Genomic DNA, 22,436 nt, shown 5'->3' on the forward strand with positions numbered 1-22,436 from the left:
CCCAGCAGTGCTCAGAGGGGTGGGGCCAGTCCCAGCAGTGCTCAGAGGGGTGGGGCCAGTCCCAGCGGGGCTTAGAGGAGCAGACAGACTCCCCAGCTCTCAAGACTCCAGAGGCAGAACCAAGTATGCTCAGAAGAATTGCTGAGAAGCAAGAGCTAGTGAGCAAGCCTGGCATCCTGCCTGCTCCTTCCAACTAGTGCCTGTTATGGGGACACCAGTGTGCATGGAATAGGCACCACACTGGTAAGGCTGGGCGCATAAGAACACAGCCTTGAAAAACTAGGCAGGCCAGGTTGGCCATAGCCCCACAAAGAACACAGCCATAACTCATTATAGACAGCTAGAGTCCGAGTCAGATCAAGCCTCCAATGGCACCTGTGCTTGGACAGTGCTGCCATTCAGGCACCAACTTCCATGGTTAGAGGTCACAGGGAGAGGACAAGGGCCTTCCTGAGCAGGTCCTAGGGAGTCCGAGGCTACATGGATGGCATGAAGCCCTTACATACACACTTCCTAGAACAGGCCATCACTCATCTGTCTGCTGAGTGACAGGTCAGGGTTTATAGCCAATAGGGCACCTCCGGGGAAGAAGCAGCCTCATGACACCAGGCAAGCTATTCCTCAGTTTCCTTATGATGGGGTTCTCTGGTTGGGGATCCCAACCCAGCCACCCTGACAGCCTATGGCTGAGCAGTTAGCGGCACCCACCTGCTTTTCCGTCATAGCATAGAGGTACTGGCGGTTGGGGCTGAGGACGAGGTCACGCAGGATAGGGCTGCCCTCCTGAGCCACCACACTCTCATAAGCCAGCGCTGGCCTGCCACTGGGGTTTGCGAGGTCCACCAGTATCTGTGGTAGCAAGGGTGGTCAGTGAAGCAGGCCAACAATACTCTTAGAGCCACCTCACCCTCTAACAAGCGCCTCCCCACAGAGCCCTGCAAGAACCAGAGTTTGGTCAGACTGAGCCAAGACTGATCTAGCTCACTGTTACTGACCCAGCTCAGCCCAAGGACAAAGAAATAGGACAAGACAACCTGGGCAGGTGGGTGTCTTGGTTCCTCTATTAGTCCAGACACCAAAACTCAGTGGTAGGGTACACGTGGGATACAGTGCCCACCACCAAGCTGCAGGACTTTGGGACTCTTTCATGGATCACCTAAGGTCTGTGAAGGTGAGGTGAGGGGGCACACAGAAACCTGAGGATCAGTGTAGCTAAGGAACAAGACCAGGGGCTCATACACAGGGTGGCCAAGGCTATCCCTGGTGTCTTGGGGTGAGGGACACCCCAGCAAGAAGGTGTTAGGAAGAAGGGCGTCTCACTGGCATGGAAATATAGTTAAGATCCCAAACAAGCCAGGCGCTAATTAGCCTGCTCCTCTCCTGCAGCCTTGGTGCTGCAAGTATTTTTAGTTGCTTTTACCAAACAAATGTATTTAATTAACAGAGAGACCCATGGGGGCTTTCAGGATGGGACTCATGGGGCATGTCTGCCTGCTTCAGCTGGGCCCAGGCACAGTCTCCTGGGCATAGGACTTGCAGTTTGCTTCTACCTTCTATACAGCTAATGCTGCCTAACACCCATGGCTAGCCTTTAACCCATCTGGTCTACCACTCTACCTCAGGGTAGGGGGCTGGAGTGAGCCTGGCCTTCTCTGTTCCCCATAGAGAGGGGACAGGGCAGACCTGGGGGCAGCAGGGTCGGGCAAAAGCAGCACCCTGTGAAGGCCAGTTCTGTCAGGAGCCGGGCGAGGGGCCAGCCAGGGTGGGGCCTTGTGTCTCTGGGCCAAGAGACTGCTGGCTGAGAGAGAGGGGGGAGGGTCACATTCCTGAGAGCCTGGGCCACCCCCCACATCCGCTCAGCTGCCTCTCCACTAAGACAGGCTTAAGTCAAACCAGGCCCGGAAGAGCAGAGTATGGGAGGAGGTCCTGGGAGACCTGCTGGGGCTGGGCCCATAGTTGCCCAAACTTGTTCCTAGGCCTGTAAATGGACAAGCAAGAGCAGCTGGCTAAGGTGGTAAGGGGCCACAGCAGCCCAGAGAGGAGCTGGAGAGGATACTAACCCTAACCCAAACCTATACTGCCCAGCCATGTCATACGTCAGAGCAGGGGCTGGAGTCAGGTCCTTGAGGACTGTGCCAGAGCTGCTCACACTGATGTACTGTGGGCACAGCAGTCATGGCAAGGCTAGACACACACTGCACAGGCCCAAACTTGGCTTGGCTGTCTCTCATGTGAAAGGACTCATGTGGGGTGCTGAAGTTCTCCATGGTAGTTTCTCTACCCACGGAAAGGGAAGGAAACACCAGCTCCACCACCCCAACAGAGACAGGTGCCAGGAAACAAGGCTGTGCAGTGTGCAGGGGACTGAGAGCTCCAGACCATGCCCCTCAAACCTCTAAGACCATAACTAGGACTCTACTCCCCCCACGCTGGGCTTCACCCACCTCCACATCTCAGGAAAATCCTACCCTCTTCACTCCCGGCTGACAGCTCTGTACCCAGCATGTCGGGTGCTCTGGACAGGGACCCAGGGAGTTTCTTCTTGCCACACTGACCACCAAGCAAAGTAAGGCTGGGGACATGACCCAGTCCTATCCCACCTGCCACCACCCGCCATTACTCTTTCCAGCCTGGGTAGACACACTAGCTCTAGACACACATGCACGGAACGGACAGGCCAGGGCCAGGGCAGTAATGAAAGGGCTGCAGGCCACCCAGGCTCAGGAGGCCCTGCCCCCTGCCTGCTGCTTAATTGACTGGAACAGGTGGTCCCAACAGACAGCTGCAGTTGGGGGTGTGTGAGTCCAGCTGTCCATCCACCTGCCCAGCAATGGGCCATATCCACAATCAGGACCCAGGGATACAGCCCCAGTAGAGGAACTCTGAGGGACCACTTCTAAGCTGGAGGAAGACGGACATCAGGGGGTTATAGACATGACTGAGCCAAGCCATGTTCAGGCCTGACAGGATCTCTGTACATAGCAGTGTGATGTGGCTATCACATGTGTTACAGTGTCCCTTGAGTGCCTGTGTGATAATGGGGCTTATGTTTCGAATATGAAATGTCGTGCGTGTGTTTACTTAATTCCCAGCTGGTGGACTGTGTAGGAAGCTCATGGGACCTGCTGGAGGTAGGAGTCTTAGTAAAGATGTCATCACTGGAGTGGGCCTTGAGGGTTATAGCCTGGCCCTGCCTGCTGCCATGTCCTGCCCTGCTGTGAAGGACTCTACCCCTCTAGGACAGTGAGCTAAACAAACCCTTTCTCCTTTAGGTTGTTTATGTCAGGGTATTTTATCACAGAATTAGGAAACACAAGGCCATGTGAGAACACGTGTGTGATGGAGTTCCCAAGGTACATGCATGATGGGGTCCCTGTGAGAACACGTATGTGGAGTTCCCAAGCTACAGGCATGATGGGGTCCCTGTGAGAACATGTGTGTGTGTGGAATTCCCTACGTGCATACTGATGGGTCCCTGTGTGTACAGTGTGTGATGGAGTTCCTTAAATGCATACATGATGGAGTCTCTGTGTACATGTGGGTGATGAGGCACCTTTGTATACACATGATGAGGTCCCTGTGTATACACATGAAACAGGTTCCTATATGTACACATATGGTGTCCCTGTGATCATATGTGCAATGGGTGTATCTATGACAAGTCTGTGTGTACATACCAGTTGGGACAAGGGTCACGGACACATATGCGATTATGGAATTCCTGTGTGCACATGTGTGATAGGGCCTTGATGTACATATGAGTGGAGGGGGTTTCAGTGTATACATGTGACACATGTGATAGGGACTTTGTGTATATATGTATGACCTTGCATATACAAGTATAATGGGGTATGTATGCACAGGCATGTTCTAATCTCTGAAAATAAATATGTATGATATCCCTCTGTACATACATGATGGATCCTTATGTGAGCATATGGAGAGGAGCCCTGTATACATGTGTAGGAAGGTCTGTGCACAAACATGTGATGGGGTCTCAGTGGATATGTATGTGATGGGTCCCTGTGTACATGTATATGTAGTCCCTGGATCTATGCATAATAGAATACACGTGTATGTGTATAATAAAGAACATGTGTACACACATAAGATGTGGTCCATATGCACATATGTATGATGAGGTTCCTGTATCTATGTGTTTAATAGGACCTTCATATGTACATGTAGTGGGATTCCCATAAACATACATATAGACTCCCCATCTGTACCTGTAGATGGAATCCCCTTGTACACATGTAATAGGGACTCTGTCTATACATGTGTATGAAGGGGGCCCCATGCACATGCATATGTAATGGGGTCCCTTATATACATATGCATGATGGGGTCCCCATGTATATACCTATGTAATATGTATATATACATAAATTTGCATGTATATATGCATTTGATGGGGTCCCCATGTGCACTTTTACACATGAACAATGAGGCCCACATGTGCAAACATTGGGGAAATACCTGACTGAAGTAATGGTCCCCAGGTCATGCTGCATCCCACTAAGTTACAGTCACTACAGTATAGCTTCATTAGACTACATTGATAAGAGGTAAACTGAGACTCACACAGAACCTGTGAGAAGAACCAAGCCTTAGACCCACGACTGCAACTGGGGACATAGTCTACCCAGAAGTTCTGGGGAGGCATCCAGGAGGGCATCCCAGGAGGGCAAAAGCAAGAGCTTCAGAAGGCAGAGTGGGCCCAGGGCCAGGGCATTAGCAGGGCAGCAGAGCCCACGTGCCAATGTCTCAGCCCACAGCTGTCCACTCCAGGGCCACCCACCTGGAGACAGCTGGTCTAGCAGCCCTTTGAAAAGCAGCTGCCTAGCTGGCAGAGCATGGGAAGGCACAGGCTGGGGCATCCCAGGCATCCTTACCACCTCCAGCTGTTGCCTTCTTGCTTCTCATACTTTTCCCCAGGCACCAGAATCTTCCATAACTGTCCTCAATAGCCCATTGCTCCCAGAGGCTGTGGAGGAGCCACCTAGCCTCCTTGGACACAGTCTCAAGCAACACCAGCACCTATTCACCCCAGTTTGGTGACACAGGCTTCCCCCACCCTGTCCCTGTGCCTATCAAGCCTCAGGCCTCTGTCCTATCTGTTGAAGGTGAACCTGAAATCTGAGCTAACCAAGGAAAGAAGCCAGGTCAGACTCTGATCTCCCCAATGGACAGAGCACCAACCACGATATGGTAGACCAGGGAACACCCTACCCATGGTTCCCAGAATACCTCAGGAGAGAGCAGAGAGAGTCTTGTTAAATTTGCCACTAGTGGAGAAGGCCAGAGCTCCAGGCTAGCCAGGCTGCTTGCTGGGCTCCAATCACCTCTAAGGCCCTGGCCAACTGCTGCAGGCGGGTGGGCAGGCAGCTGACAGCCTGGCCAGGTCAGCTGTCTGTCCGGTCCAGAGCCAACAATAGGGCCATTATCCAGACCAAGGGCAGGCGGGGTTGCTGAAGAGGATGTCTGGGCCATCCAGGCTGTATGCCAAGGCCGGCACGCGCCCTAGCTGCCCGGAGGCAGGGGGCTGCCCAGTTTTGCCTAACCCAAGAGAGGAGAGGTCCCTTGCTCTGCTCACCCCAAGAAAGCAGCTTGGGCTGACCCTACAAACTATTCAGCCCTGGCCTCCCTGCTTGTGGGAGTGTACTGAACGAGCAGATCTCACTCTGCAGGACAGGGTCTCAGAGAGAACAGACCAGGGGCAGCAGCCCATGAGCATATTAGCTTCTGCAGACACAACTGCCAAGCCTGTCTTCCATGGGAGGTCATCATAGGAGGAGGTACATAAGGCAGTCTCCATTCCCTTAAAGGTCTTTCTTCTAGCCCCTTGCTGGATCCCCACCACTCTCAAAGGGCAAACAGTTGGATAGCCTAAGAGTAGCTGGCACTTATGCTGCCCATAACTGAATGACAAAACACGCTCTGAAGGTGCCCAATAGCTATAATCGAACCAGGTGTAGGCAGGGGTTCCAGGAGTCACACCTCTCAATCCTTTCCCTTCACCACACATAAAAGTGGGGGCAAGGAGGAGGCTAGAGCTCTAACAGAGAACAGCCGGGGCTGTGAGGACCAGCTGCAGCCTGCTCCTGCACTGACCTCTTCCATGCGGTGGATTGCTCTGGTCCACTCACTTCTTAGGACTGTGAGAACTCACGGTTTTATAGTCCTACAGGAGACAGCATCTTACCAGAGGTTGAGGGGAGACTCTGGGCTCGGATTACACTGTTCTCTACTCATGAAACACTTTCCCGAGGAAAGCCCTGGGTTGGGGGCTATTCTGGCCTCCCCTGCCATAGATGAATCCTGACTGCTACCACGGGGAAAGACTGCCGAGGGTGGGTACTGACAGCAGGGCACAATGTCAGCTGATTGTAATAAGGGTGACTGTCATGTGCATCTCGGTGACCTCTTGCCCACTAGGAGCTTATGTGCTTTCAGACTGGAGCTAGTAGTTAGCTAGCACTGATAAAGTCTGTGTCTTGACTCGGCCCCTGGTTGCAAGCCTCCTTTAGCACCAGCAAGAGGGTGGTAGTGCTCCCAGGAGTACTTGGGTTCCATAGGGGCAAATCTACTCCAGAAAAGGCAGGAAGCCTGGGCCCCTCTATTCCCTACTCACAACAAACAGAGGGAGAAATCAGAAATAGGTCCTGCCAAGCAGAGCCATGGGTCTCCCAGAGTGCTTAGAACAAGATATCAGAGGTTGGATGAGAAGATCAAGAAGGAACCTAGCAGCTCCTCCCAACACAGTCAGAACCTATCCCTCAAGGGTCAGGTCTTTGGAGCAGCATTGCATGAAACACTGCATGCCAAGCAGAGGGCTGCATGCTTGACCTGCATGTGGCCAACACTGTGTAGTTCATGGACCTAGAGCAGGCCACAGCTTGGCACTGCGTCAGGATGAACCTCATAGCAACTGAGCAAAGGACACAAAGGAAATGTACATGACTCAGTCCATTCCCAGCATGACAGCCGCAGGAGGTCAGCCAGGGCATCCCTGCGATGGCAGAGCCTGGGAGGGGGTCAGAGGAAGGTAATGTGTCCCCCAGGGAGCCTTCGCTGTGGGTACCATTATGGGTGCCTCCAGACACAGGGTCTCAAGCAGGGCTGGGTGCAGAGGCAAAGAGCAAGTTGGAGGCATTCAAGGTCAAGGGCTTTTGGTGGCAGGCGGGGCTACTTGTCCCCAGGCTGCTGGGCTGCAGTGGTACAGATTCTACAAACAGCAGAAACAGCTGTAAATGAAGAAGGCCTCTGGCACACTTGAACTGCACAGCAAGCCGGCTGGAGGTTTCACATCTGCTTTAGGCTTCAGATGTGCTGAGCAGAGCTGTGCCCACTTCTCAGAACATCATGTGAAGATACTGATAAACACCCTGGGGAGAACCAGACATCTATGCCTAGATAGATGGGCAGCACAGGATAAAGGGTTAGGTCTTCCAGGCCTGTGAGCACGGGTCTAGCAGGGCACTGAGCCTGCAGCCACACCTCTGTTCCAGAGGCACACAGTAGCAAACAGATAAGAGAATATGATGGTCCTGGATCATAAGGAATACCACTGGCCCTGCCCTTATCCACACCCTAGTCCTGTCTTCCACCTTCTCCAAGCCCCTGGACAGCTCATAGGGAGGTTTAGGCTCATGCAAGTCCAGGAAAGGAAAGAGATTTCAGGAGAGCCAGGGTAGACCTCCTCAATGGCTGGGCCCTAAAGTGGCCCAAGAAGATGAGTGCTCCCTCAGGCCCCTCCTTCAGCCTTGGCACCCCCATTGGTCTGCGATGCCTTTACTCAGCTGTATAATGCCATAGCACGAATCTCTGGCCAAAGCACACTAGGTGGCTCATAGAACTTTCTGAAAACATAGGTTAATTCCAACATTAAGCAAACTTTCACACAAAAAAATAGACATCCAGATTCTTCGGGGGGGGGGGGGGGGGAGGCAGCAAGGGCAGCTACCCCGGCAGAAGAGGCAATATTCTACCTGGCATGCTTACCAGAGGACCTGGCTGAACCTCAGCATGCAGAGTCCCTTGGCCCTGAAGTATAAATGGACAAGGTGACTGGCCTGGGGTACCCCTTTCTTCCCAGCTCAGCAGTAGCCTGGAGCAAGCACTTGGCAGGAGTCCAGAGCCTATTTTCGCAGAGGTACCTGGGTCATCTTGCAGGACCAAACAAGGGCTGCAATTGGGAACTCTGGCCAGAAATGGCTCTTTGGAGGCTGTAGGGGGAGCTATTCACAGGACTGGGACTCTGGGGACCCAGGAAGATGCTGGGAGGGGCATTCCAGAGAGATGGCCTTTATGGGGGGGGGAGGGTCATGTTGGCAGGCAGGACTCTGGGGAAGAAGGGGGAGGTAGGGGCACCCCAGCCAGCCTTGAGCAGCTGAAGTTGGCAGGTCTTAAATTAATCGCTACAATTTTACACAACACGTTTGGCAGGGCCTGGCCTAGGGCCAGCCAAGTCTCTGGAGCTCCCTAGATGCTTTTTAAAGCCCTGGAAGTCCCAGGCCTGGGAAAGATAGGAGGGGCCAGCCCAGCCTGCCTGCCCTAGGTCAGGCAATGGCCTGGGGTCCCCAGAGTTCAGGCTCCAACACTCAGGGCTGAGAGTGGGGCCACAGGCACCCCTGTGTACTGTTGGTCAACCAGCAGAGCCAAGACCAGAAGCCTCAGGAGTGGGAGGAGCATGGTTAAAAACAAGAGGGCTCAGGAGGCCACTCTAAAGCCCAGATGCAGGAGGTAGCCGGCAGCCCACAGGCAAAAGGCTAGTACTGGCTTGAACAGGGGACCATAGAAAGTTGCCCATCTGTCAGGGCCATGACCTGGGGAGGTACAGGCTGTGGGAATCTTGTAGCCTGGAGGTGGCCCAGGCCCCAGGCCCAGCAGTGGAAACTACAGGCATTTCCAAGCCAGGGACAACGTAAAGATACTGCAGGGAGGCTACTCCAATCTCAAAGACCACCAAGGCAACTCTGAATGCAGTCCTGGAGGCCAGCAACTGAGAAAAAGGGGCTCCTCAGAGTCACTAAAGCATAGCCTAAGTCTCAGAGCCCTACTAGGTTCCAGTCATCCTCCAAGGACCCACTGAAGAGGGGAGGGAGGGAGCAAGGGCCCTTGATTCATGTGACAGGACTGCTCTGTGCCTCAGTTTCCCAATCTGTGGAACAGGTGCTAGGACGGCTGTGAGGCTTTGGGTGAGTCAGTCACGAGTACTCAGTGCGTGCTCACAGGAAGGGCGCCTGTTAGGCTCTGCAGAAGTGCTGAAAAGAGGGCTTAGAAAGGCTCACACAGCCAGCAGAGAGCGGACAAAACTTCAGAAACACCTCATTTGCACAACATTAGCAACAAAAGATGATCGATAAGACAGGAACACCTGTTGAACTACTTCAGGAAACCCCACGACTGGGACAGGTGGACTGGGTGAAAGGCCAGACAGCAGGGGCCCCATGGTGTGATTATATCCACGTCCTGAGTGGCACAGCATGCACCCAGTTCAAACACAGACATCTAAATGAAATGTTGGTTCAACTTTGCGCCCCCTGCCCCTGCAGATGATTCCATATACCCCAGACAAGGCCCCATCCACTCAAGCGCTGTACTTAGCCATCTGTACCCAGGGATGGGAGGAGCCTAAGTCACAGGCCAGGCTCTGGCAGGCGGGAAAGGAGGCCCTTGGCATGATGAGGACACTGGCTGGGGGCAAAAAACCAGCTCCTCAGTGGGACTGTCCAGTGGCTGTACAAACAGAATCTCAAGGAGGTAACCTGGCCGAGGCAGCAGAGAGGACTTCATTCCTACCTGCCCTCTTGGGCATGGGGGAGAAGGGGAGGCAGGAGTGAGGAATGGGGGAGGGCTAGCAATTCAACCTCTGACACAGATATCACCACAGTGCAGCCTCTGCTCATAGACAGTCTCCAAGCTCCCATAACCGGACTCAGTTCCCTCTCTGTGGGAGCACTGCCAACCAAGACTCAAGGGAACATGTATGTTCTGAGTTTGCCAGTCAGCCGTAACCAAGGGGCCCCTGGGGCCCAGGAGGCAGGAAGGAGACAGGACTGGAGGGACCTGTTCTCCCAGCCTCACTTGGGTCTGTCTGCCACCCCTAGTCCACAGGACATCAAAAGGGACACTCCCAACCACAGAAGCCCATCTCCAGCTGGGAGGCAGGTACTAGGGAACCCCAAGAGAAGTCTCTAGGTATACTGCACCCCAGCTTCTATGACCCTTCTCAACACATATTCACCAACCTCTCTCAGTGGCTTCCCAGTCCCATGTGCCTCCTTGAGGCACTTGAAGGTTACAGAAGAGGCCACAATGGAGCTCAGAGCACACCTACACCACCTGGGAGTCACAATGAACAGGACAGGGCTCCATGGGCAGCAGGGGCCTGGTCTGAGCCATTCAACCACCCACCTCCACTGGCCAAGCACCAGGACTCTAAAGTAGAGAATCCATGGGATTCCTTGCTTACCCTGGAGACCCCTCAATTATCAGCTCGGATCGCAAGGCCTCAAGACTCCCAGCAGCACCCAGCCCAGGATACGGACACTGAGAATGAAGACTTCCCAGAGATTCCTTAACGGGCAAGGCTGGGATGTGGTTTCCACATGCAAGGTTAGGGGGCTGAGAGCAGACAGGCCTTCCTGGCTCTGGGCCCAGTCTTACCCATGGGCATGCGAGCAGGCAGGCCAGAGGGATTGGGGGGGGGGTGTCAAAAGAGCTGTCAGCTGTTATTTCATCTCTTGGCCCTGCTTGATGGTTCTCAAGGTACCCAGGCAACTCCACCTTTCAGTGTTACTGGAAGCTCCTTCCACCCAGGTGGAACCCTACCCACCCACTGCCCATGCAGTGACAGGCAGACCCACAGCTTCTCCTGGAAGCCCTCCCTGTCTAACTAGTTCTGGAGAGGAAGAGAGTCTAGAAATCAAACAGGCCAGTATGCAGAGCCAGCCTCATCCCAAGGCCTGAACTGGTCCATGGGTCACTCAAGTCACCTGCTCCCTGGATACCAGGCTGTGGTGTGATGGGGGCGGGGCACTCCCCTTGCCCTGCCCTTGGCCTTGGCATTGCTTTGCTGGTCGGTGGATGGGAGTGGGGCTAGCTGACACAGAGAGTGCTGCTTCAGCAGACACCAGATCTCCCAGGGCTGAAAGTAGAACCCAGTGGGGAGGGGGCCCGCATAGTCCTGCTCAGCCCAACATCGACACAAGCTTCCTCTCCAGTCTCTTGACACCCAAGCCATCCTCCAGGATTTAGACTTCTGTACAATGATCCTGAAAATCTTGTGCAGCAAAACAGAGCCAATCTCAAGCCCTGTCACAAGCCCCTTGGGCCCCCAGATACACAACAGGACAGAAAAAAAAAAAAACTTCCCATGGGAAGCCCAAAAAGAAGGAGGCCCTTCAGGGGCTCCTGGAGATTTGAGCCCCTCAAGGTCACTGGGCCTGGCACAGAGGCATGCACCCACCCACCTCATGCACAGACCCAGGTCCCAGTCAGAGAAAATCTGCTTCTCTCCTTTGGATGGGACCTGTACACACACACACACACACACACACACACACACTACCCAGGGGTGACCCCTCCAAGCCCACACAGGCCTGACCTTGCGGATGCGGCCGCTGCGAGTGCCAGCGAAAACCACGGTGCGGCCCTGGTAGTCATAGGCAGCCACAGCAGTCAGGCCATCATCCTTGTCCACAAAAAGGGGTGTGCCCTCGATGGTGACCGTGCCCCCCAGTGGCTGGTTGAAGTCCTGCCCGCAGAAGTCGTCATCGATCTGCAGGGGCTGTAAGAAGTGGCAAGGTAAGCATTTAGCAGCCCTCGGAACCTTCACCTTGAGCACAGCGGGGGGGGGGGGGGGGACAAGGCTAGAGAAGGGAGGCCTAGGGTGGGAGTGAGAAGCCATAGAGCTACCCAGACCCAAACAAGGCCTACAAAATTCTGGAGGAGAAACAGGGTCTGTGAAACAGCCCAGATCCGGTGAATGTGTCCAAAGTGAGAAAAAGACCCAGAGAGGGTGACCCCTGGGAAGGGCGGTGAGCTATAGGGCCCACAACCATGGAACAAGGCCAGCCACTACAGGAATGGTCATGGTGGACAAAGGAAGGATGGCTTAGAATTGGGGGACAGCCAATAGAATTATTCCTCCAGCAAATCTTACATTTGCACCTTGCTTGTAGACAAAGACGATGTTTAAGGCAGGAGGGAGTGGGCACACCCAGAAAGCACAGAGAGGGACCTGCTGTGCTGGCGGCAGGAAGCAATCAATACCTCAAGGTTCCGGAGTTGGTTTAGAGTAGAGGCACAGGAGGGGGGGTGGATAGACAGGACAGGAATTTGGGGAGAAGGAAGAGGACAGCTGGTTCTCTTCTGGAGTCTGGCATTAGCTGGGGTAGAGGCCACTGATATAAATGCAGAGGGAGGCCAGTGAGGCTGGGGATTCCTGGGAAATAATCAGGGCAGGTCTGAGGTCAGGACCAGGGTATCCAGAGTACACATTGGGACACAATGCCTGTCTGAGGAGCCAAGAGAAGACGGGTGGCTCCCCACTGCATTTAGAGCCCCAGCCATGCCCACAGGCACCCTTTGAGAAGGCAGGGACTCTTGCTGCTCCACGCTACTCCAAGTAGCAGCCTGTGGCTCCAGTTCTGAGATGGGAAACCTGCAGCCTCCTGGAGGAAAAGCCGGCTTTGGGGGCAGAGAACAATGGCTGCAGAGCATCCAGCAGGGTAGCTGGGCTGCCTCTAAGTCAAGGCCTCTCTTGACTTGGTGCATTCAGCATCCAGCATTGGGCACGGTGGGGTTCCAGGAGGCAGGCAGCCTGCCAGGAGGCTATGGGGATTATAAGCTCCACAGAAACAGTGTGTGGGATCCTTGTACTAATCGTATGACCCTGGGTCAGTCAATCTACCTCTTAGCCTTTATAATCTCATCTGTAAAAGGGGAGCGATCTAAAAGTGGTCATCACCATCCAATGTCCCCGAGGGCTTTGGAGCTGTATGGACAGGTGCTATCACCCACTTCCTAAGGCACACGGTGATGTCATGGCTAGGAGCAGACTTTTGGGGCTGGTATGCTGGGTTCAGGTTCTGCCTCGTGACTGGGGAAAAAGCAGAAAGTAGGCCCAGCATAGAGCAAGGACACCAACGTGTAGCTAAGATGTGACCCCAGGAAGGGTGACAGAAGCCCCCATCCATACTTCCCTACCCCTGCTCACCGAGTTGATGCAGCCCAGCTCCTTGTTGAGCAGCCAAGGCAGTGAAAGCTTGCCCTCACCACGGTAGCATGACTGGATGCGCTCTTTGATTTTCTCCTTAATGGCCCGCAGTGTGAATAGGCACAGCGCCGACTCCTTGGGCGGCTTCACACGGTTCTTCTGGCCCTGTGCGAACACGGTGAACAACACGTCCTCATCCTCAGCAAGGCCCAGCTGCTTGGCCAGGACCTGGCCTGGCCGGCTCAGGTAGGCATCCTGCACCAGGCGGTACTCCACGCCAGCCTGTTCGCAGCCAATGGGAAACTCCACATAGGAGTAGAACTTGGGGTCATCCACACACAGCCGCACAATCTTGGAGGTGAAGAAGTGCTCACCAGCGGCATCAGGCGAGGTAAGTTGCGTGTCCAGCTGCAGGGTGAGGTAGTATACGAACTGCTCGCTGCGGAAACTGTACACATAGTAGATGTCAAAGGCTGGGAACTTGGACAGTGTGTCTGATGGGATCTTGAGCTGAGATGACACAAACTCGTCCTGGTACACGAAACCAAACATGTCAGCATCTTCCTCATTGGCCATGAGCCGGCGACTGGACAATGTGGGGAAGTATTCTGATTTGCCATCGATGGGTGTCCCTACGAAGAGCTTGGCCTGGCCCTGGCCAGGAGTCCCAGCAATAAGTACTCCTGCCATGCTGCTGGCCTCTCGGACACTGGACAGGTAGTGCTCCTTGCGGTGGTGTGGCTCGCCCAGCTTGAAGAGATCGTCCAACCTCAGGAACTGGCAGATGCCCTGTGAGGCACTGCCACAGGCCAACAGGCGGTTGGCAGCATAGTCCAGCAGTAGAAGCTTGTTGACGTTGTCTGTGCTGCCCAGGCCATGTGGGCATGACTGGACACTGGGGGGTGGGTAGCATTTCTCATTGTCTTCTACAGGGCCTGTCACATGGGCCCGAAGCAGGGTCAGGTTCCCTGACAGCTTGTAGATGCGGTTCACTGCGCCAACATATACCTCTCCTGTCTGCTCGTGAACCACGAGGTGGGTGAGGCCCCAGTCATTGGCCACAAAGGTGCGGAAGGCAGGCTGTAGACCCACACCAGCTGGGGGTGAGCTGATGGCCATCCACACACCCCTCAGCAGCAGCAGTAGCAGCAGCAACAGTGGTGTCCGAGGGCTCAGGGTTGGCAGTGGCATGGTGGGCTGGGGCCTCAAGTCAAGGTATTCAGGTCCTGTAGGGGTGAGCATCATGGGACTGGGTTTCCTGGCCCTAGAAAGAACAGGCAAGAGAGGGTATGAGTGTGGTGATGCCCACATTTGCACAGGGCATCCAGGCATGGCCTCCTCATTCTCTGAGTTCTCCACATAAGTGTGTGCTTTAAAGATACCTCCAAAAAGACCTCCGACCACTACCCAGACAGATCAGAACAAAGAAGGCACTTAGGTGTCCTGAGGCATGCAGACAGCAAGGGCAAGCAAGTGTCACAGGGAACACACTACAGCTAGCAGCAGCAAAACAGGATACCTGCCTGGCAGCAGGGTGCTCCACTAGAGCCTGAGCCCTGCCACTCCTGGCAAGATAAGAATGAGCCCAGGAACACAGAGCATCTTTCAAGGGTCTGGGGTCTACATGACCCTAACACAGAGCCCGTCCATGCCCTGGGGATCAAGATCCCTCAAGAGCCTCAATCTCAAATGAGTGACATGTTTCCTGTATCAGTGTCCCCCACCAAAGCCAAGCAGAGACAAGCTATGGAACACACACCCTCCTCCACACAGTGTCAGCTGCCTTGGTGACTCCCAGCACCATTTGGCTCAGGGCAGCCACGTCCCACACTATTAGGCACTCTCTGATGTGTGGACTGCTCCCCTGAGATCCCAAAACAACTCCCAGCACAGCACCCCTACCCACCACCAGAAAGACTCCCCCGCTCCCCAGTTCCACAGCCACACGGCAATAGTTCCAAGCTTGGCTTAGGATATTCTGCAAAACCTTCTGTGGGATCTTGACTCTGGCATTGCTCCCTGGTTGACCTTGGCCCAGCATCTTACAAACCTCAAGGCTGGCACTCTAAGGACAAATCTAGAGGCAGCAGCTCCCCCAGAAGCCCCACATCTCCAGGCAGAGAGCACTCCCCAGCCCTCAATAGTGTCCTCTGCACACTCCTGCCTGGTTCCTGCACCGAATCTACCCACAGCCAGGACTCCATGAGGCAGTTTGGGCCACTTTTTGGACTCCCACTGACTTTCAAACCTTTGCACAACACCTCAAATCTAGCTGTGTACCTACAGCCCAAGCAAAGTGCCACCTTCCAGGATTAAGTAGTGTTGGTCAAATGCAACGGCCCTAATGGAGACAATATCTTTTCCTCAGTTTCCCTAGCCATCAAAGGGATTACAACACTTTTTTTCCAGGTGGCTAAAACAGTTTGAAGTCCATGTCCTGGTGGACAGATGCCACACTCTTGAAGACAGCAGGGTCACAGAACCTGTCCTATGGGCTTGGTGTGTGTGTGGGAGGGGGGAGTCCTCTTACCCGACTCCTTGGCTGATGTCTGACCATAGAAGTATTTAGTGTGGTAAGTGGGCAGTCATCCAGCATACACAACTTCTTTAGACTCCTACATACTGCACTCCCCAACAGCCTCATTCACAGCTGGGGACAACTGAGGCTTAAAGATGGTACCCTCAGCAAGTCCAGGTGTGGAGCTAGCCAGAGGCAGGAAGCTAGTTACAGGTGCTCAGCCCTTAATCTTCCACGTCCTACCCCAGAGCACAAGGCACCTCGCGCTGCTCTGCCACCAAGGCTGCTCAGGGAAGCCCAAGATGCCTCCAGACCTGCTCATGCAGGCAGTAGCTGCTAGCTTTCGGTTGTCTTGATCCATGGCATAGGTCTGGTTAGTGGCTCTGGCTACTTACTTCTCAAATGTTCTCCCAAAAAGACATAAGCTGGGTGCAAAACCTTTCTCTCCAGAGCCACTGGGCCCAAGCGGATTCAGCAAACACTTGCGACTGAGAGAACAAGTGAAGCCAAGGCACTAGGAGTAGTCAGCCAGGCCCGGACAAAAGCTACCCTCAGCATCAATCCAGATGGGGAAATTAAGGCTCAGGAAAGCAAAAAGTGTTGACTAAATCCCAGAGCAGATGCAGGGTGGTAGCACCTTGCAGGAAACCTCCCAGCAGGCTATCTTCAGCTGCCTTATGCCCCAAGACCAGCAGCCACCAGGGGCCTCCACAGGCAGCCAAGAAGAGAGAACACCCACAAGTCCCCTACCCCCAAAACCAAAGCAGACTCTAGAGCAGGTTGCTTGCAGACAAAACGGGCCTGGGCTGAGCACTGAGTCCGTGTGAACTCCAAAGAAAACATGAATCACTCACCATTTATCAGTTCAAAGCAGGCCTGCAATTACCAGGGGCTGGGCTCTCCCCTCCTCCGGGATAATTATACACGTCTTAATGCAATTACGGGCCCTACTTTTTATATTAAACAGGAGGGACCTGGCTGAAGAAGCTACCATCCAAACTCCAGCCTGGCTCTGGGCCCACTCCCCTGCCTCCCAACAGGAGTTGCTGAGAAGGGATTGGCCTGGGGGGCACAGGGCTGCCGGCCAGGAAAAGAGGGGACTCCAAGCCCACACCTACCACGCACAAAGACTAGCAAGGACGCCTGGGCTACTTTCTCTAGTTTAAAGAGGAGACTCAGGACTCCAACAGATCCAAGGTCACACAGCCAGCCCTGTCAGAAAGGTAAAAGCTAGAGCTTCTATAGAGACCCCAGGTAGGAAAAGGAGCCAGGTACACTGAGAAAACCCTGTGTGCCCACAAAGTAGGGCCTGATACTGGGTGCTGGGCCAGGCTGGGGGAAGGGAACAGACAGGCTCTGGGTTCTGTGAGTTGCCTGGCCAACTTAGACTACAGAAGCCCCCAGAGGGGCCTCTCTATGTGCTCTAGGAGAACCAGGTCCAGGGGATACTGGCGGGGTGGAGGTGTTCTGGAAGGATGGCTTGGAGAACACACCTGCTGGAAACGCTAACGGGGCAGCACGAACGGCCACAGCTCCCCAACACGAACAAGTGTGATGCAGACAGGAGGACCACGGTGGTGCTGGGTGTGCGCAGCAGGGACCCAGGGAGAGAGGCCAGGCTTGGAGGTGGGGGCCTCAGTCAGGGGCCACTCTGGAACAGGCCTCCAGTGGAGTGCACTGAGCTGGTATCCTGTCCTCTCCTAAGCTGGGATGACACCATGGTTCTTGCTCAGAAACAAAGACCCCAGAGCCCTCACACGGGTACAGCTTGCTCCCTGGGTCCCGATGCTCTGGAGCCTAATGGGTGTGGACAGGCTGGTCTTGCTGTCATTTCACCCAGTGGTTTCCCCCTCAGCAGCCAGAGGACTGCTTTGCCTTGTCACCCTGCCCCACCCTATGGGAGGTCACAGGAGATGGTCTCCAGTGGCCTACTCTCTACCTGGAGGCTTTGGAGTCCTGTCCAGAAAAGGTGCCAGCTTCTGGCCTTCCTTGGGGTCCCATACTCCTGGCCAGAGGTTCCATGGGATGTGGCTTTGTCCACGACATCTTGTCTGGCCCCAAACCCAAGAACATATACCAGCCAACCTTGCACACAGACCTCAAGCCTCCACCCATGCTGTCCTCTGTGCCTGAAGACACCTTGGGTGGGCTCCAAGCTGCCACCTCCCCACTACCTGACTGTTTAGTCCTGAAGCAGAATCCCTGGTTTGCGCCTCTGCCTAGGGCACAAGCTGAGTGTTTCCCAGACCCACCAGACTCTTGGCCAGCCCAACGTAGCACCACTATCCCCTCCTGCTCACCCTCAACACGCAAAGGACTTGGAAAATTGGGGGTGCTCCCGAAGGGCTGGACACACACAAGATAGTACCACCACCACAGGACTGAAGACCCCCAGGACCTGCTGGAGGGGGTAGGCAGCACCAGGGGACAGTGAGCCAGAGGTAGGAGCCTGGCTGAGGGGCAGAGGCTCAGTTCCTTCCCATCCCCCCAACACACCCCTTTCTTTCAAGGGGCGTGGTCCCAGCACCCCACAGATGAGCCTGAGACAGCTCCTGGCACCTAGTAGCCCCTCAGAAGCCTTCTCATCCCCTTCGGGGCTGCACCTGGGGTCTCTGTAGACAGAAGGGCCTCCCTGGAGTCTATGCTCGCCCTTCACCGCTGCAGTCAGAGTAAGCCCACCACCGCCACCGTCCTCGACACACACCAGGCCTGGGACCGTCCAGGAAGCAAGGGGCGAAGCCTCCACAGAAGGAATGACCCCGTGGAGGCCCTGCGCAGGGGGAGGCCGAGGAGGCCCGAGCCGGCGGCCTCTCCGGTGGCACCGCACCGCCCCTTGCAGCCGCCGGGTGGAGGGCCTGCGGGCCGGGGATGGCCGCGGAGCCCACTCGCGCGCCGGGGCCGGAGGGGGCGGGAGTCCCCACGAATCCTTGCAACTTCCACCCCATGGCCCGAGGCCGGCCCAGGGCGCAGCCTGGGACCTCCCCAAATCCCGCGGCCCTGCCCGGGCCTGCCCAGCGCGGCGCTCGCCTGCGGCCCACGTCCCCACCCGCGGCCCGGTCCGACCCGGCGCTACACGGGCCGACATGGGCACCCGCAGGGCCCTCCTCGCGGGTACACTGCAAACTTTCTATTCTGCCTGAAGGAGGGGGCCACGACTGCGACCATAGACACTGCGCCGCCCGGATCGTAGGGGCCCTTACGCGATGCGACCCGCCGGGACGCGGCAGCCTTTCGCGGAGACCGCGCCCGGACACACGCGGGCGCCCGGCCGGAGCCGCAGGACACGCCAGCCGCGGACACGCGCGCCGCAGTCCCCGCGCACACCCCCTGGCCACCGCCAGCGCCCCCCACAGCCACTCGGGACCCTGGGCCGCGATGAGGCTCCCGCTGCCCGCGGGGAAAGTTGCGCCCCGACTCACCCGACAACCCCGGGCGCGCCCCGCCGCCGGCCATCGCCGCGCCCTGCCGCTTGCCCCTCCGCGGGGCCGCCCACGCCGCGCAGGCCGCCGAGGCCGCTGCGCCCGGGCTCCGCTCCGCTGCGTGGCTGCGTCGCCGCTGCCCAGCATGAATGGGGCGCTGAGCGCCGCGCGGCTGCGGACCGGCCTCGCTCTCGCCGCCCCGCGGAGCGCTGTGCCGCGCGCATGCGCCTACCGAAGCCGGGGGGCGGGGCCGGGAGGCGGGGCGGGACCCCCAATGTCCTGCAGGGGGCGCTCGGCCCCGCGCCGACAGCGCGCGCATCGGGCCCCACCGCTTGCCTTCAAAGGGCAAAGTCATCTCAGCCTTAAAACTCTGGGTTGGTGTATGTGTGTGTGGTGGTGAGGAGGGGCGGGGGTGCATGAGGTGGTTGGGGTAGTCCCAGGACTTGGTGCACTCTATAACGAGCACGGGCTGGAAGCCGAGCTTTCGTCCACCAAAGGGTAAACTGAGGCTGTAGGAAGCACTTGTCCTCATCTTGGCTTTTGCGCCCAATCTGTTAGGTGGGACGGGCACTGCACCTCACAGGCCCCAGGCGGTGGCGAGTGCCAAGATAACCAAGCTCAGGGATGACTGACCCGTCCGGTATGCGTTCCTGCAGCGGGGCGTGTTAAGACCACCCCAGCAGGAGAGAGACAGTGTCAGGCGGACCGTGGGCGCGGGGCTGGCCTGCAGAGCTGGGTGCGCCGGGTCTTGGGCGCAAAGAGAACCTTTCTCTCTCGGGAAGGTAATCCGGTGCAAGGCAGCTGGACCAAAGCAAGGCAGGCAGCCGCGCGCGCACAGCACGGAACAGAGCAACCACAAAAGGTGGTCGTGGGAGGGGAAGCGCTGGCTGGGCACAGCCTGGGGGACTCAGTGCACTTACCCGGTAAGGACCGTTGTCCCTACTTCTTTTTCTCCCAGGCAGCCATCACCCTCTTTCCCTGTGCTCATCCTTGCCTGGCTTTTCTCTGGGTGTGACCATTTATATTTGTCCCCCTGAATGACATATTCTTTTGTGTGGCTTATTTGGGATGCTATAGAAATGGGGTCCCACTATCCTCTCTGAGAGGAAAGAAGGGGCTCTAGGACAGTCTTTGCTCTCACTGTGTGGTGTAGGCCACCCTGGACAGTTAACCCTCCTCTCTGTTGATGCCTTAGGATTCCCCACCATGGAGAGCAGGGCCATAGGTGTGTGTTTAGCTTCAGCAGACACTGCAAACTGGTTTTCCCCAGTGAAGTCCCACCCCTCTGCATGGTGGACAACTGTCAGCAACAGTGGGAAAGGCTGTGCTTTGACTTTGCCAGGCTGAGGGGGAGATAGTGGCGAGGCTCTTCTCTCACACTTGCCGTCTGACCTCACAGGCACTCCACGCTGAAGGTACAAATCTCTGCTGTGCTGTACGGATGGCGTAGACTGAGACTGCTTAGTCCACATGATTTGTCCAAGCTCCCTAGCTGGTTGGTAGCAGAGCCTGGAGCCCAGCCCAGAGGTCCAGCTCAACCCATGGGCTTCCCAGCTGCACACCCGGTCCAGAGCTGACATGGCTGCTTTTTATGTTTGACTGTGCTGTCCACTCCACAGCTTTACCTGCCTCACAGACTCCGTAGCTTACTTGCAGCACTTTGGGGAGGAAACAATGTGAAGGCCACTGCCAACCTGGGGATGTGCTCATCCAGTTGTTTCCCAAGTTGCCTCTGCTCCTTGGCTCGAGAGGCTGGCTGCCTCTGCCCACACCTGCCTGGTCTCCTTTGCAGACCTGTCTTCCAAAGTTCCACTTGGCAGGCACTCAAGGCTCTTTCTCTTTTGCCATCAGCAATGCCCATGAAAACACTGGCTTCTGCTTGGAGGAAGGTCCTCATCTCCAGCTTCTCTGAGAAAGTTGGGGCTGCGTGTGGTCAAAACTCAGCTTGGGGTTACCTTGGAATTCCATCTGTACCTGTCTCCCCAAAGTACAACCATAAACTCTGGTGCCATTCAGCAGCCCCTCTAGCCTGCATTTCCCAACCCTGAGAATTCTTCCAGGAACTTTACTACAGGCTGCTCTTAAATCCCTGTCTCCAATGTCTTTTCCACCCCTTTTCAGCAACATCTGTCTATTCACTAACGAACATCAAGAACTTTGGAAATCAACTGTTTTACCCTGTTGGAACCTTCAGGAGTCCCTATCTCATGTCAAATAATGTCATACACAGTCACCCGGTTCGGGTGATGGGAGGCCTGAGTATGACAGAGAAAACTATATGGGACAGGGTTTGGGGTGTGGTGGCGGTGGGTGGAGAGAGAAGACTGAGTGGTAAGAGGGCTGGGTGCTCAATCACAAGGACTGAGTTCAGATCCCAGTACCCAAGTGGGGCATCTCCCAAGAAAGCTTTCTTAAACAGGAGTCTAAGACAAAGAAAGAATTAAAGTATGGATCGATTTGGCTACATTAAAATGAATATTTTCTGTTCACTCTAAAGGAAGCAATACGGGGACAAGTCAGGATCTCAAAAACCTCTTACAGTACCATACAAATGACAATGGATAGGTATCCAGAATATATGGATCAAAGAATCAGATCACCTCTACATGCCCTTTTCTGGATAAAAAATGGCAAGGGGCTGTTGCTTTGGATTAGTCTAGGTTAGTGGCTTCCTCAGATCCCTCGGCCTGTCAACTGCACTGTCCCTCAGTTATGTCTTGTTTTGTGGGGAGCCGAGAAGTCCCCTGAAGCAGAAGTAGAAAGCCAGTGGCCAGAGAAAAGCTGGGATTGAAACTGGTCTGCAGCTTTAGGGCTCTTGACCACACTTGAGGGAGGGGATGTGAGTCAGCACAGCTGCCGTGACTGTGACTGCTAGGGCTTCTCCCTCTGGGTTTCCCCTTGGGGGTCACTTCCCTGCCTGATGCAGTACAGACAGCAGCAACTGGAGAGGAGGGAGGGCTCCCAGGAACCAAGTTCTGTTCCGGGCGCCCGACCAGTTCTTAAGGCCCCTTTATATGTGCTAGCCCTAAACAGTCTCAGGGCCATTTCTGCACATGTGAGAGACCCTCCTACAGAAATGGCTTAGCTGGTTCTCCCTTCCTACAGACAACCCTATATTAGGAATAAGAGGTAAGGAGGACAGAATAGGGCGAGCCCAGACACCCTAGAGGGCCAATTCTCCCAGGCCCAGGTTAAAGCTGGAGGCCGATCATTCCAGTCTGCCTGTTCCCACATCAGTGCCTCTTTGCCCATTCCATCCTCTTCCCTCCTGCCA

General features: G+C 55.5%; 1 protein-coding gene across 2 annotated transcripts in view; it reads right to left on the reverse strand.

Annotated features, from left to right (window-relative positions):
• Nucleotides 1-19,350, reverse strand: part of Plxna1 (plexin A1) — a 46,985-nt gene extending 27,635 nt beyond the window's left edge. Inside the window, exons 1-4 of one of the 2 annotated variants that reach the window (XR_003378487.1) lie at nt 19,163-19,350; nt 13,226-14,489; nt 11,612-11,794; nt 709-849 (exon numbers count right to left, since the gene is read on the reverse strand). Coding sequence is in view for 1 of the 2 variants with exons in the window: in XM_005364857.2 (XP_005364914.1) it covers nt 709-849; nt 11,612-11,794; nt 13,226-14,470 (1,569 nt within the window). In the remaining variant the exon portion in view is untranslated. The remainder of the gene's footprint in view (nt 1-708; nt 850-11,611; nt 11,795-13,225; nt 14,490-19,162) is intronic. The other variant, XM_005364857.2, reaches the window with a different exon arrangement.
• Between the last annotated feature and the right edge of the window lie 3,086 nt (nt 19,351-22,436).

This window comes from Microtus ochrogaster, unplaced genomic scaffold (assembly GCF_000317375.1).
Source record: "Microtus ochrogaster isolate Prairie Vole_2 unplaced genomic scaffold, MicOch1.0 UNK1, whole genome shotgun sequence".
NCBI lineage: Eukaryota > Metazoa > Chordata > Mammalia > Rodentia > Cricetidae > Microtus > Microtus ochrogaster.